The sequence below is a fragment of the Oncorhynchus kisutch genome, linkage group LG1, assembly GCF_002021735.2.
Source record: "Oncorhynchus kisutch isolate 150728-3 linkage group LG1, Okis_V2, whole genome shotgun sequence".
Taxonomy (NCBI): domain Eukaryota; kingdom Metazoa; phylum Chordata; class Actinopteri; order Salmoniformes; family Salmonidae; genus Oncorhynchus; species Oncorhynchus kisutch.
The window spans coordinates 7719200-7734896 of NC_034174.2; the positions used below are offsets into that span (position 1 = coordinate 7719200).

Here is a 15697-nt window from a genome sequence, read left to right on the forward strand (position 1 = left end):
TAGGAGTGGCGGTAATACGGTCACCATAACAACCCTAGGAGTGGCGGTAATACGGTCACCATAACAACCCTAGGAGTGGCGGTAATACGGTCACCATAACAACCCTAGGAGTGGCGGTAATACGGTCATTCAATACGGATTGAACTTTGCGACCTTTTGCCACATTTCAGGCTTCAAACATAAAGATATAAAACTGTATTTTTTTGTGAAGAATCAACAACAAGTGGGACACAATCATGAAGTGGAACGACATTTATTGGATATTTCAAACTTTTTTAACAAATCACAAACTGAAAAATTGGGCGTGCAAAATTATTCAGCCCCCTTAAGTTAATACTTTGTAGCGCCACCTTTTGCTGCGATTACAGCTGTAAGTCGCTTGGGGTATGTCTCTATCAGTTTTGCACATCGAGAGACTGACATTTTTTCCCATTCCTCCTTGCAAAACAGCTCGAGCTCAGTGAGGTTGGATGGAGAGCATTTGTGAACTGCAGTTTTCAGTTCTTTCCACAGATTCTCGATTGGATTCAGGTCTGGACTTTGACTTGGCCATTCTAACACCTGGATATGTTTATTTTTGAACCATTCCATTGTAGATTTTGCTTTATGTTTTGGATCATTGTCTTGTTGGAAGACAAATCTCCGTCCCAGTCTCAGGTCTTTTGCAGACTCCATCAGGTTTTCTTCCAGAATGGTCCTGTATTTGGCTCCATCCATCTTCCCATCAATTTCAACCATCTTGTCCCTGCTGAAGAAAAGCAGGCCCAAACCATGATGCTGCCACCACCATGTTTGACAGTGAGGATGGTGTGTTCAGGGTGATGAGCTGTGTTGCTTTTACGCCAAACATAACGTTTTGCATTGTTGCCAAAAAGTTCAATTTTGGTTTCATCTGACCAGAGCACCTTCTTCCACATGTTTGGTGTGTCTCCCAGGTGGCTTGTGGCAAACTTTAAACAACACTTTTTATGGATATCTTTAGGAAATGGCTTTCTTCTTGCCACTCTTCCATAAAGGCCAGATTTGTGCAATATACGACTGATTGTTGTCCTATGGACAGACTCTCCCACCTCAGCTGTAGATCTCTGCAGTTCATCCAGAGTGATCATGGGCCTCTTGGCTGCATCTCTGATCAGTCTTCTCCTTGTATGAGCTGAAAGTTTAGAGGGACGGCCAGGTCTTGGTAGATTTGCAGTGGTCTGATACTCCTTCCATTTCAATATTATCGCTTGCACAGTGCTCCTTGGGATGTTTAAAGCTTGGGAAATATTTTTGTATCCAAATCCGGCTTTAAACTTCTTCACAACAGTATCTCGGACCTGCCTGGTGTGTTCCTTGTTCTTCATGATGCTCTCTGCGCTTTTAACGGACCTCTGAGACTATCACAGTACAGGTGCATTTATATGGAGACTTGATTACACACAGGTGGATTGTATTTATCATCATTAGTCATTTAGGTCAACATTGGATCATTCAGAGATCCTCACTGAACTTCTGGAGAGAGTTTGCTGCACTGAAAGTAAAGGGGCTGAATAATTTTGCACGCCCAATTTTTCAGTTTTGATTTGTTAAAAAAGTTTGAAATATCCAATAAATGTCGTTCCACTTCATGATTGTGTCCCACTTGTTGTTGATTCTTCACAAAAAAATACAGTTTTATATCTTTATGTTTGAAGCCTGAAATGTGGCAAAAGGTCACAAAGTTCAAGGGGGCCGAATACTTTCGCAAGGCACTGTATAAGCAGCATGTGAGTTTCATGTTTGGGGAAGATCATTTTCACCATAAAATTCACCTTTATAATAAAAACATTACATGTATAATTGTATTTGCTGTCTCTTTTGATAATGGTGTGTTCCACTAATGGAACATTCATGCTTATAACCTACTACTGTGTTCGAATTGCTGCGCTCATAATGTGAAGAAATAGTCTAATAGTTCATCAACATTTTAAGCTAAACGTTCTGGTCTGTTGCGTCAGCCACATTGCATAAAATTTAAAAAATTATGTTAGTGTTTGTATTCATTTGGGATCTATCACATTCCACAACTGTCCCAGACTATGTTTGGAATATTTATTTCTCACACAGATTAGAATAGGTCAACTTTGTACTATGGGGGATAGTAGATTGACATAGGCTAATGCTTTTGCTGTTCGTTAAGCCTTATTGGCTGGCGATAAGGAAACGTTCTTCCAACATCTTTAATATGCACTTTGGATTTGGATGTGTCTGTCTTCACTTGTATGTAGCCTGTGAGAAAGACCCGGTCACGTGACAGAGAGCCGTGTGATTGAGAGATGCTTCGGATTGCACAGCGAGACTCGAGAGAAGGGCACAACGCAGCACTACGGGCCACAAAGAGGATGGATTCTTTTCAGGGTGCATTACGGCCACAAAGGGGATGGATTCTTTTCAGGGTGCATTACGGCCACAAAGGGGATGGATTCTTTTCAGGGTGCATTACGGCCACAAAGGGGATGGATTCTTTTCAGGGTGCATTACGGCCACAAAGAGGATGGATTCTTTTCAGGGTGCATTACGGCCACAATGGGGATGGATTCTTTTCAGGGTGCATTACGGCCACAAAGGGGATGGATTCTTTTCAGGGTGCATTACGGCCACAAAGAGGATGGATTCTTTTCAGGGTGCATTACGGCCACAAAGGGGATGGATTCTTTTCAGGGTGCATTACGGCCACAAAGAGGATGGATTCTTTTCAGGGTGCATTACGGCCACAAAGGGGATGGATTCTTTTCAGGGTGCATTACGGCCACAAAGAGGATGGATTCTTTTCAGGGTGCATTACGGCCACAAAGGGGATGGATTCTTTTCAGGGTGCATTACGGCCACAAAGGGGATGGATTCTTTTCAGGGTGCATTACGGCCACAAAGGGGATGGATTCTTTTCAGGGTGCATTACGGCCACAAAGAGGATGGATTCTTTTCAGGGTGCATTACGGCCACAAAGGGGATGGATTCTTTTCAGGGTGCATTACGGCCACAAAGGGGATGGATTCTTTTCAGGGTGCATTACGGCCACAAAGGGGATGGATTCTTTTCAGGGTGCATTACGGCCACAAAGGGGATGGATTCTATTCAGGGTGCATTACGGTGCATTACGGACACAAAGGGGATGGATTCTATTCAGGGTGCATTACGGTGCATTACGGACACAAAGGGGATGGATTCTATTCAGGGTGCATTACGGTGCATTACGGTGCATTACGGACACAAAGGGGATGCCGTCGCCGCCGTGAAATTAGAGGCATTATCAAATGCTTGTCAAATTGTGAATGAGAGACTGATGAAGTGTGTACAGCCTGGGCACATAAAGTATGGTCACATTTAATTTGCTCTGTTAAACCTACCCTTTGGAATGACTTCGATAACAACAGTGGATCTATTTTGTTTTGATATTTCTCAACAATCATTCTCATGACAGCACATTGGTAGTCAGTGAGCTAAGCTGGGCTGGGTTAAAACCCTGGATGGGAGACTAAAGGGGAGCTGTAGACAGATCAACTCTCCAGTAGGAGGTGCTGTAGACGGAGCAACTCTCCAGTAGGAGGTGCTGTGCTGTAGACAGATCAACTCTCCAGTAGGAGGTGCTGTAGGTAGATCAACTCTCCAGTAGGAGGTGCAGTAGACAGATCAACTCTCCAGTAGGAGGTGCTGTAGGTAGATCAACTCTCCAGTAGGAGGTGCTGTAGACAGATCAACTCTCCAGTAGGAGGTGCTGTAGACAGATCAACTCTCCAGTAGGAGGTGCTGTAGATAAGTGAACTCTCCAGTAGGAGGTGCTGTAGGTAGATCAACTATCCAGTAGGAGGTGCTGTAGATAGATCAACTCTCCAGTAGGAGGTGCTGTAGATAGATCAACTCTCCAGGAGGTGCTGTAGATAGATAGATCAACTCTCCAGTAGGAGGTGCTGTAGACAGATCAACTCTCCAGTAGGAGGTGCTGTAGATAGATCAACTCTCCAGTAGGAGGTGCTGTAGATAAATCAACTCTCCAGTAGGAGGTGCTGTAGATAGATCAACTCTCCAGTAGGAGGTGCTGTAGATAGATCAACTCTCCAGTAGGAGGTGCTGTAGATTGATCAACTCTCCAGTAGGAGGTGCTGTAGATAGATCAACTCTCCAGTAGGAGGTGCTTTAGGCAGATCAACTCTCCAGTAGGAGGGCTGTAGGCAGATCAACTCTCCAGTAGGAGGTGCTGTAGGCAGATCAACTCTCCAGTAGGAGGTGCTGTAGGCAGATCAACTCTCCAGTAGGAGGTGCTGTAGACAGATCAACTCAGCTGCCCAGCCTAGTGCTTTTTTTCTGATAGTGTATATAACATTTGACATCTGACGTTGTTTTAAAGTTAAATTCTTCAACATATTTTACACAAGGTTTGGTTACAATAGTAACTTAATCCTGTGGCTGACATTCCACCTCACAACAACAGTTGACATTGATGACTTTTTTTCCCAAATAAAATAAAATAAAGTTGAAACAACATTGATTCTGCGTGTGTGTGTGTGTGTGTGTGTGTGTGTGTGTGTGTGTGTGTGTGTGTGTGTACCTTTGTGATGGATGTAAACACCTTCTCCAGGACAGGGTTGGGTGTGGCTCGCCAGTGGACTGAGGCAGCGTGGATATGCAAGAGGAAGGCACATGGACTGGCTATGAACCTGAAGGAAAACCAGCAGTAGAACCCCTATCAGTGAAACCCTATCAGAAAACACACAGCCTATCTGTACCTTATTGGTTTTTAGTATATAAATGATGCACATCATCATCACTTACAGATGGACTCATAAGCCTGGATGAATATCAGTGAAGGAAGTTCAGTATCATTTTGTATTCTTCACAATTTAGTGAACACTGCTTCCATTCTCATCGGTGTACTTATATTCACACAATGGCTGACATGACTTGTTGGATATAGTTGTTTTTATTATGTATATCTGCCATTTCGATATCTGTCCAACACCGGCCAAAAGACAGAGAGAAGAGATGAAATATACTATAACTCATAAACCATCTTTAAAAAAATGTATGTGTCAGGACAAGAGGCCAGGAAGAGAGTAGAGATGAAATATCACGTCATATACATAACTAGTTTGGCAACAGCATCAGTGAGTCCCGCATACAATAGAGTACAGACAAGTGGACTGTCCGACTGAAGTGTGTTTTCAATAGCACTCAATATGTTAGTGTTCCTTCAGTGTCCTTTAGATCATAGAGAGTATAGATCTAGAGATCATAGAGAGTATAGACCTAGAGATCATAGAGAGTATAGACCTAGATATCATAGCGAGTATAGACCTAGAGATCATAGAGAGTATAGACCTAGAGATCATAGAGAGTATAGACCTAGAGATCATAGAGAGTATAGACCTAGAGATAATAGAGTATAGACCTAGATATCATAGAGAGTATAGACCTAGATATCACAGAGAGTATAGACCTAGATATCACAGAGAGTATAGACCTACATATCATAGCGAGTATAGACCTAGATATCATAGCGAGTATAGACCTAGAGATCATAGAGAGTATAGACCTAGAGATCATAGAGAGTATAGACCTAGAGATCATAGAGAGTATAGACCTAGAGATCATAGAGAGTATAGACCTAGAGGTCATAGAGAGTATAGACCTAGAGGTCACAGAGAGTATAGACCTAGGGATCACAGAGAGTATAGACCTAGAGATCATAGAGAGTATAGACCTAGATATCACAGAGAGTATAGACCTAGAGATCATAGTGAGTATAGACCTAGATATCATAGAGTATAGACCTAGATATCACAGAGAGTATAGACCTAGAGATCATAGAGAGTATAGACCTAGAGATCATAGCGAGTATAGACCTAGATATCATAGAGTATAGACCTAGATATCATAGAGAGTATAGACCTAGAGATCATAGAGAGTATAGACCTAGAGATCATAGAGAGTATAGACCTAGAGATCATAGCGAGTATAGACCTAGAGATCATAGCGAGTATAGACCTAGAGATCATAGAGAGTATAGACCTAGAGGTCATAGAGAGTATAGACCTAGATATCACAGAGAGTATAGACCTAGAGATCATAGAGAGTATAGACCTAGATATCATAGCGAGTATAGACCTAGAGATCATAGAGAGTATAGACCTAGATATCACAGAGAGTATAGACCTAGAGATCATAGAGAGTATAGACCTAGATATCATAGCGAGTATAGACCTAGAGATCATAGAGAGTATAGACCTAGAGATCATAGAGAGTATAGACCTAGAGATCATAGAGAGTATAGACCTAGATATCATAGCGAGTATAGACCTAGAGATCATAGCGAGTATAGACCTAGAGATCATAGAGAGTATAGACCTAGAGGTCATAGAGAGTATAGACCTAGATATCACAGAGAATATAGACCTAGAGATCATAGAGAGTATAGACCTAGATATCATAGCGAGTATAGACCTAGAGATCATAGAGAGTATAGACCTAGATATCACAGAGAGTATAGACCTAGAGATCATAGAGAGTATAGACCTAGATATCACAGAGAGTATAGACCTAGAGATCATAGAGAGTATAGACCTAGATATCATAGCGAGTATAGACCTAGAGATCATAGCGAGTATAGACCTAGATATCATAGAGAGTATAGACCTAGAGATCATAGAGAGTATAGACCTAGAGATCATAGCGAGTATAGACCTAGAGATCATAGAGAGTATAGACCTAGAGATCATAGAGAGTATAGACCTAGAGATCATAGAGAGTATAGACCTAGAGATCATAGAGAGTATAGACCTAGAGATCACAGAGAGTATAGACCTAGAGATCATAGCGAGTATAGACCTAGATATCATAGAGTATAGACCTAGATATCACAGAGAGTATAGACCTAGAGATCATAGAGAGTATAGACCTAGATATCATAGCGAGTATAGACCTAGAGATCATAGAGTATAGACCTAGAGATCATAGCGAGTATAGACCTAGAGATCATAGCGAGTATAGACCTAGAGATCATAGAGAGTATAGACCTAGAGATCATAGCGAGTATAGACCTAGAGATCATAGAGAGTATAGACCTAGAGATCATAGAGAGTATAGACCTAGAGATCATAGAGAGTATAGACCTAGATATCATGGCATAGAGAACATAGAGCGAAGCGACATTCTCAGTAATGGTGAAATGTGTTTTCAACAGCACTCCATCTGCTTGTGTTGCTTATCCTTTGTCACTATAGCCTGGACTGTTTTCAAAAAACAGACAGAAAACACACTAGTCTAACAGATTCAAACCCCTTTGACCCAGCCATTCCAACATTGGTTAGCCTACCGTGTGGATAAGTCAGTCGTCTACATTAAAGGTTAGCCACACTGTGGGTAAGCCAGAAAACACACAACAGAGGTTAACTGTGGTAAGCCAGAAGTCTAGAGTAGAGCAAGCGGTGTGGTATTGTAGGGTGGTAGCCTGGTCACAGATATGTAAATGTACAATGACCAGGAAGTTGGCTACACTGCATATAGATCTGGGATCAGGCTAAAGGAAGGGAACTGCGGTGGAATCTGACACTACACGCCCAGTTTGGCAGTCATTCATCCAGCCAGAGGAGTGTGGTTGATTAGAATGTGAGAAGAAAAAAAAAAATGCCCTTATTAATCTGATCTTGTTTCTGAAACGACTCCGACCAGTTTGTAGGGGGGGAGGGATCCCTTTCCCCCCTCCCCCCTCTTCCTCCTGTCATTCCAGTTCACAAGCTATGAAAAATACGACTATCGTCCAAACGCACTGCATTAGGGTGAACAACTGAGTCAGAGGGGGAAAACAAACTTCAGTTTCACCTTGTGTTAAACATGAGTCCATAAAGGGAAGGTATGATGCTGTATCTACCATGTCGATCAGGAGTCACTAGGCCCTATTTCAGTGGGATGAAACACTGAAACACAACAGATAGAAATGTAATGAAAAGAGCTGACGCGATTCGCTATGCTAACCTGACACACATCCCCTGATCACATCTGTTCTACACTATACATTTTTTATCTCAACATTCTGTAACGAGGAACCAACATGAACAGACACCAGGGCTTTCCTGTTTTATCAAATGTCAGAAATTTAAACTAGTTTATTATCCGTGTTTATACCATAGAGTAAACTAGTTTATTATCAGTGTTTATACCACAGGGTAAACTAGTTTATTATCCGTGTTTATACCATAGGGTAAACTAGTTTATTATCAGTGTTTATACCATAGGGTAAACTAGTTTATTATCAGTGTTTATACCATAGGGTAAACTAGTTTATTATCCGTGTTTATACCATAGAGTAAACTAGTTTATTATCCGTGTTTATACCATAGAGTAAACTAGTTTATTATCAGTGTTTATACCACAGGGTAAACTAGTTTATTATCCGTGTTTATACCATAGAGTAAACTAGTTTATTATCCGTGTTTATACCATAGAGTAAACTAGTTTATTATCAGTGTTTACATCAGTGTAAACTAGTTTATAATCAGGTATTTACACCAGAGTAAACTAGTTGAATTATCAGTGTTTATACCATAGAGTAAACTAGTTGAATTATCAGTGTTTATACCATAGAGTAAACTAGTTTATTATCAGTGTTTACATCAGTGTAAACTAGTTTATAATCAGGTATTTACACCAGAGTAAACTAGTTGAATTGTCAGTGTTTATGCGATAGGCCAGGCTATAAGTTCAAATCTCAGTTTGCTTTACCGTCTAGTGTTTAGTTTTACACCAATAATTTGGACACAACAGTTTAATGTATAATCTTTATGTATAATGTGCAATGAAGCCTCAGGGAGCATTAAATGTGATACCTAGATGATTCTAGATATGTTTAGTATGTTGCTATGTGCTCTGACTGACAGAGTCTTCACCAGAGTGGGACTTGTCTCCTCCTTTAGATATCTTATCTAGCTCAGTGAATTAAGGCCTACAGTTTCACCAGAGTGGGACTTGTCTCCTCCTTTAGATGTCTTATCTAGCTCAGTGAATTAAGGCCTACAGTTTCACCAGAGTGGGAGTTGTCTCCTCCTTTAGATGTCTTATCTAGCTCAGTGAATTAAGGCCTACAGTTTCACCAGAGTGGGACTTGTCTCCTCCTTTAGATGTCTTATCTAGCTCAGTGAATTAAGGCCTACAGTTTCACCAGAGTGGGACTTGTCTCCTCCTTTAGATGTCTTATCTAGCTCGGTGAATTAAGGCCTACAGCTTCCATTGTTGAGTCAAGAGTCAGACAGAAAACATTTTGTCGATGACACAGCAAATTATTTTCTGTTTGCGGGCCTATGATTCTGGCACCCAACAGCGTTACTAGATATTACCAAACGTATGTTATGTACACTGTATTTATCCAGGTTGTATCTCCTTGTGAGGCCAAGTACTTAGGTAAAAAATACTTTAAAGTACTTAAGTAGTTACTGGGACATCTGTACTCCAGTTTATTATTTATTTTTCTCACTACTTTAACTCCACTACATTCCTAAAGAAAATATATACTTTTTACTCCCATACTGACACTAAAAAGTACTCGTAAAACACTGATAATAAACTAGTTTACATTTAGAACGCTCAGACAGAACAGCAAAATAGTCCAATTTTACGCACCTATCAACATAACACATTGTGATGCCTACTGCCTCTGATCTGGCGGATTCACTAAACAAAAATACTGCTGTTTGTAAATGACGTTGGAGTGTGCCCATCTTTATTCATTTATTATTTTGTTCATCGGGCTGTCTGGTTTGCTTAATATAAGGAATTTAATGTATTAGGGGCGGCATGGTAGCCTAGTGGTTAGAGCGTTGGACTAGTAACCGGAAGGTTGCAAGTTCAAACCCCCGAGCTGACAAGGTACAAATCTGTCGTTCTGCCCCCTGAACAACGCAGTTAACCCACTGTTCCTAGGCCGTCATTGAAAATAAGAATTTGTTCTTAACTGACTTGCCTAGTAAAAAAAAGGTAAAATAGCATTAATACGATTTCTATGAAGGTATCTTTACTTTTACTCAAGTATTACAACTGATAACTTTTTCCACCCCTGGCTAACTGTAATCGCAGTTGGAAAGAGGACAGTTTGATGGTTACTACTACAACTGGTCTCCTGATGGTTTCTACTACAACTGGTCTCCTGATGGTTACTACTACAACTGGTCTCCTGATGGTTACTAATACAACTGGTCTCCTGATGGTTACTACTACAACTGGTCTCCTGATGATTACTACTACAACTGGTCTCCTGATGGTTACTAATACAACTGGTCTCCTGATGGTTACTACTACAACTGGTCTCCTGATGGTTACTAATACAACTGGTCTCCTGATGGTTACTAATACAACTGGTCTCCTGATGGTTACTAATACAACTGGTCTCCGGATGGTCACTACTACAACTGGTCTCCTGATGGTTACTACTACAACTGGTCTCCTGATGGTTACTAATACAACTGGTCTCCTGATGGTTACTAATACAACTGGTCTCCTGATGGTTACTACTACAACTGGTCTCCTGATGGTTACTACTACAACTGGTCTCCTGATGGTTACTAATACAACTGGTCTCCTGATGGTTACTAATACAACTGGTCTCCTGATGGTTACTAATACAACTGGTCTCCGGATGGTCACTACTACAACTGGTCTCCTGATGGTTACTACTACAACTGGTCTCCTGATGGTTACTAATACAACTGGTCTCCTGATGGTTACTAATACAACTGGTCTCCTGATGGTTACTAATACAACTGGTCTCCGGATGGTCACTAATACAACTGGTATTCTGATGGTTACTAATACAACTGGTCTCCTGATGGTTACTAATACAACTGGTCTCCTGATGGTTACTAATACAACTGGTCTCCTGATGGTTACTAATACAACTGGTCTCCTGATGGTTACTAATACAACTGGTCTCCGGATGGTCACTAACACAACTGGTCTCCTGATAGTTACTACTACAACTGGTCTCCTGATGGTTACTAATACAACTGGTCTCCTGATGGTTACTAATACAACTGGTCTCCTGATGGTTACTAATACAACTGGTCTCCTGATGGTTACTAATACAACTGGTATTCTGAGCAGGGAACGATGATTGGACCAGAGACAGAAGCAACAGGAAGAGACATATTAAAACATCAATTTTCTTCCTCGGGACCAGACCATTTAAACAAACCCTGGGCCATGCTGCTAAGCAGACTTGGGTTCAAGTACTATTCTAAACATAAAAAATTAAAAAATGTCTAGCCTGCCTGGAGTGCCAGATGGGAGGGGTTTCCAATTTTGGGACTATTCTAATTGGTCCATTAAACCAGGCAAGCTCAATCAAGCCCAAAGAAAGTACTATTGAAAATACATCCTGTTGGAAACCAGGTCTGTTGCCATGGGACAGAGGCAGTGCTGAAACCGTCTCTCTCTGAGCTAGTCCGGCGAGCTAGCCGTCTCTCTCTGAGCTAGTCCGGCGAGCTAGCCGTCTCTCTCTGAGCTAGTCCGGCGAGCTAGCCGTCTCTCTCTGAGCTAGTCCGGCGAGCTAGCCGTCTCTCTCTGAGCTAGTCCGGCGAGCTAGCCGTCTCTCTCTGAGCTAGTCCGGCGAGCTAGCCGTCTCTCTCTGAGCTAGTCCGGCGAGCTAGCCGTCTCTCTCTGAGCTAGTCCGGCTAGCTAGCCGTCTCTCTCTGAGCTAGTCCGGCAAGCTAGCTGTCTCTCTCTGTCTGTATGGCAGTTGAAAAAACTGTTCAAAACTGGTTCAATGAACCACAAAATGGATGTAGCCTAGAGGTGTGCGTACATGAGAGTGTAAAGAGATGTTGAATGAACTGATGGATGCTCTGTTTACATAAACGAGGCTATTAAGCCAAGCCAAATAAGTTCAGTAGAAAAGGATTAGGTAAAGACATGTTTAAGGCCAAAACAGTCTGAAACTTTTTTTTTGTTGCTTAATGCTCCTCACAGAGAAAAGGTTTCCAAGGTACAGGTTAAAGACAAATATGATGCAACAGAGATAATCATACTTCGTGTGTCATTATTGGCACAGTTCAAGTTCATGAATTGGCTTATGAATTAACTGGCTTATGGCCTACAAAAACTGAACTTTCAACACAATCAAATTCTGTTCTAGACCGTGTTTATGTGCCAGGTGAATGTGATGATCGGCTACTTCACAACTTCCAGAAACAAACCCTTATTCCCCCGAGATGTGAGAAAGGATTAAGGTCCCTTATTTCCAGAAACAAACCCTTATTCCCCTGAGAGGGGAGAAAGGATTAAGGTCCCTTATTTCCAGAAACAAACCCTTATTCCCCTGAGATGTGAGAAAGGATTAAGGTCCCTTATTCACCTGAGAGGGGAGAAAGGATTAAGGTCCCTTATTTCCAGAAACAAACCCTTATTCCCCTGAGAGGGGAGAAAGGATTAAGGTCCCTTATTTCCAGAAACAAACCCTTATTCCCCCGAGATGTGAGAAAGGATTAAGGTCCCTTATTTCCAGAAACAAACCCTTATTCCCCTGAGAGGGGAGAAAGGATTAAGGTCCCTTATTTCCAGAAACAAACCCTTATTCCCCTGAGATGTGAGAAAGGATTAAGGTCCCTTATTTCCAGAAACAAACCCTTATTCACCTGAGAGGTGAGGAAGGACTAAGGTCCCTTATTCACCTGAGAGGTGAGGAAGGACTAAGGTCCCTTATTCACCTGAGAGGTGAGGAAGGACTAAGGTCCCTTAATTCCAGAAACAAAGCCTTATTCACCTGAGAGGTGAGGAAGGATTAAGGTCCCTTATTCACCTGAGAGGGGAGAAAGGATTAAGGTCCCTTATTCATCTGAGAGGTGAGGAAGGATTAAGGTCCCTTATTCCCCTGAGAGGTGAGGAAGGACTAAGGTCCCTTATTTCCAGAAACAAAGCCTTATTTCCCTGAGAGGTGAGGAAGGATTAAGGTCCCTTATTTCCAGAAACAAAGCCTTATTTCCCTTTGTATTGGTGAAGATCTAGGGAGTTATCTCAGAGTATCTCAGAGTAGTGCTTTCTTTATTTAACTAGGCAAGTCAGTTAAGAATAAATTCTTATTGCCTTGTTCAGGGGCAGAACAACAGATTGTCAGCTAGGGGATTTGATCCAGCAACCTTTCTGGACCAACGCTCTAACCACTAGGCTACCTGCCACCCCAAAGATCAGGTACCCCTGCCCATTTAATCTTATTCATTGCGATCTAAAGACAACATTTCGGCCCCACTAGTAAAAACAAGTAAAGCAGGACGATGATTTATGATTTATGAATATGGGCTCTGCAAGTACAAGATGGCCAGCAGTTTGGTGAAATGCCCACAATGTTCAGAGCCATTATGAGAAACGTACAATATCACTCCATCCATCGCAATGCTTCAGCCTGGATTTCAGCCAAACTTTCCCCGACTAACCCTGAAACCCAAGGTACAACAGTTACAAGGAAAAAGGAAAAAAAACCTGTAAGATTCTAAAACTAGTCAAAGCAAGTTTATACCAGAAGCTAATTAAACAGAAAATGAACCCATCTCCTCCTCTCTCATTCATGACAAATAGGCCTAGTTCCCACATAGATGTGACGAGTCCCAACCCAACCCATGACACATAGGCTAGGGCAGGGTTCTGCAATCCTCTTCCTGGAGAGCTAATCTCCTGTAGGTTTTCACTCCAATACCACCTATCACTAAACCTGATTCAGTTTATCAACCAGCTAAATTATTACAATCAGGTGTGCTAGATTAGGGTTGGAGTGTAAAAACCTACAGGAGGGTAGCTCTCCGGGAACAGGGTTGTAGAGACCTGGGCTAGGCTATATACTGTATGTCGGTCCCCAACCAGGCCTGAGGCTGTTTGGTAATGATGATAAGCTCTTTAGGTATGGATGGGCGGACTGTCATGAATACTGGTAATGGACTGATTTGTGATCCTGCAGCCCTGATGTGTCCGTTTCTCTGTGACAAAGGATCTGCTATAACCAGTTTATAACGGTTTATAACTGTTTTACTCCCCACCATGTCTATAGCCATGATTGCTGAGCATGGTTTGAATTAAAAGGCAACCTGGACTGGAGATTGTGGGACGTGTGCTTTCTAAAGAAAATAACTTTGTAATAACTGACCCTGAGGCCAGCTCTGAGAACTGCCTGCAAAAGTTGTCATTAAGTTGTTGTACTGTCACTGTCGGCCATAGATATTATATCAATGGATAATGAGCTTATTTTCGATATCTATTGTTAGATGCTTTGTATGAGTTGCCCAAGTGCTCTCACTAGGACAGGGGTAGACAACTAGATTTTGCAGTGGGACGATGTTTGTCCGAGCAGATGGCAAAGGGGCTGGAACATAATTATAATAACTTGTACACTCAAATTGACCACAAGAAAGCCCAAAAGGAGGTTGTATTTGAAAATAACATAATCCTTTCCTACCTTGATTACATTGAGATACGATCACATATGTCTCTTTTTATTTGTGGGAACACTTGGGAACAGATTTTTAAAAAATATTGGTGATTTTACAGTTGTTGTTTTTTTTACCTAAAAAGTTTAAACTTTGGAAGACCAAAGAAAAATACTTGAGGAACGGCTTTGGCCCGTACGCCAGCTGTTGCCGACCCCTGCCCTACGAAGTAGCAAGCAGCTGGAGGTTCGCGTAGCTAGCATAAGGCTGACATGGATGGACAACCATAGAGATCCTATTAAATTATACATTTGGGACTACCCCCCCCAAAAAAATACGATGGCAAGGACATTTTTATTTTTCAATCGAAGACTAGTGCGTGCATATATACGTCCGGGCGGGTGTTATCTTCAAGAAAGAGTTGATAAAAGAAAACATTAGGAAAAAAACCGTCATGGTAACATGACTTAGAAAAGCAAAATAGTGCGTACCTTTCAAATAGTATTCTGACAGCAAAGATCCCCACAGCCAACGGTAAGGCAGAGAGTAAGTGCCCGGCTTTTGGATACTCCACCCCGGGCGCTGGGTCTGCAAGATCCGCCCAAGTCACATTATGTGGGAGCCAAAACCTCTCGTTCCAAAACCACACTGAAAGAGCAGCCATGATCACCAAAAGTGGCTTCGATTTAAGAAATGTAATCCTCTGGAGAAAAAAATAAAACGAGGGAAACGTTTCCACCGCCCTTCCTTTGAGGACTGAGTATTGGATGAGTCCAGAAACGTTTTGTACCCGTGTTGGATAAGACTAGAAACGTTTTGTTGTCCGTGACAGAATTGTTGGATGGATGAAATTAAAAAGGCCCTCACAACAGAGCAATCATCAAAGACAGTCCAGAAAGAACAAAGATTTTTTTTTTTACTAAAAAAGACCACAGCTTGTGGTTTAAGATGGGAAGAAATGTGGGCAGAACAAACGAGAAGGTGGGCAGAGCCATGCATGAGCAAACGAGATCCTATTGGCTCGCTCTAGCAACAGGGAACGCCTACTATGCGAAGTGCGCATGTGCAAGAACTCAATTCTCCTTTGCACTCCTTCTAAACAACGCAATTCTTTAACACTTTGGCAAAGGGTAAACGTCTACATAACATATTCCACTCTGCTCGTCACATATTCTAGTTTTGGGAAGATAAACCTGTATTGAGATCGAATGTTTCATCAACGAGAAAACTATCAGAATATCGGCCAGAATCCAATTCAATTCAATTCAAGGGGCTTTATTGGC

At 41.7% G+C, this 15697-nt stretch overlaps 1 protein-coding gene across 2 annotated transcripts in view; it reads right to left on the reverse strand.

Moving 5' to 3' along the window:
- LOC109899933 (ceramide synthase 5-like) overlaps nt 1-15356 on the reverse strand; it is a 60123-nt gene extending 44767 nt beyond the window's left edge. For both annotated transcript variants that reach the window (XR_004206692.1, XM_031811700.1), the window contains exons 1-2: nt 14906-15356; nt 4568-4676 (exon numbers count right to left, since the gene is read on the reverse strand). Coding sequence is in view for 1 of the 2 variants with exons in the window: in XM_031811700.1 (XP_031667560.1) it covers nt 4568-4676; nt 14906-15078 (282 nt within the window). In the remaining variant the exon portion in view is untranslated. The remainder of the gene's footprint in view (nt 1-4567; nt 4677-14905) is intronic.
- Between the last annotated feature and the right edge of the window lie 341 nt (nt 15357-15697).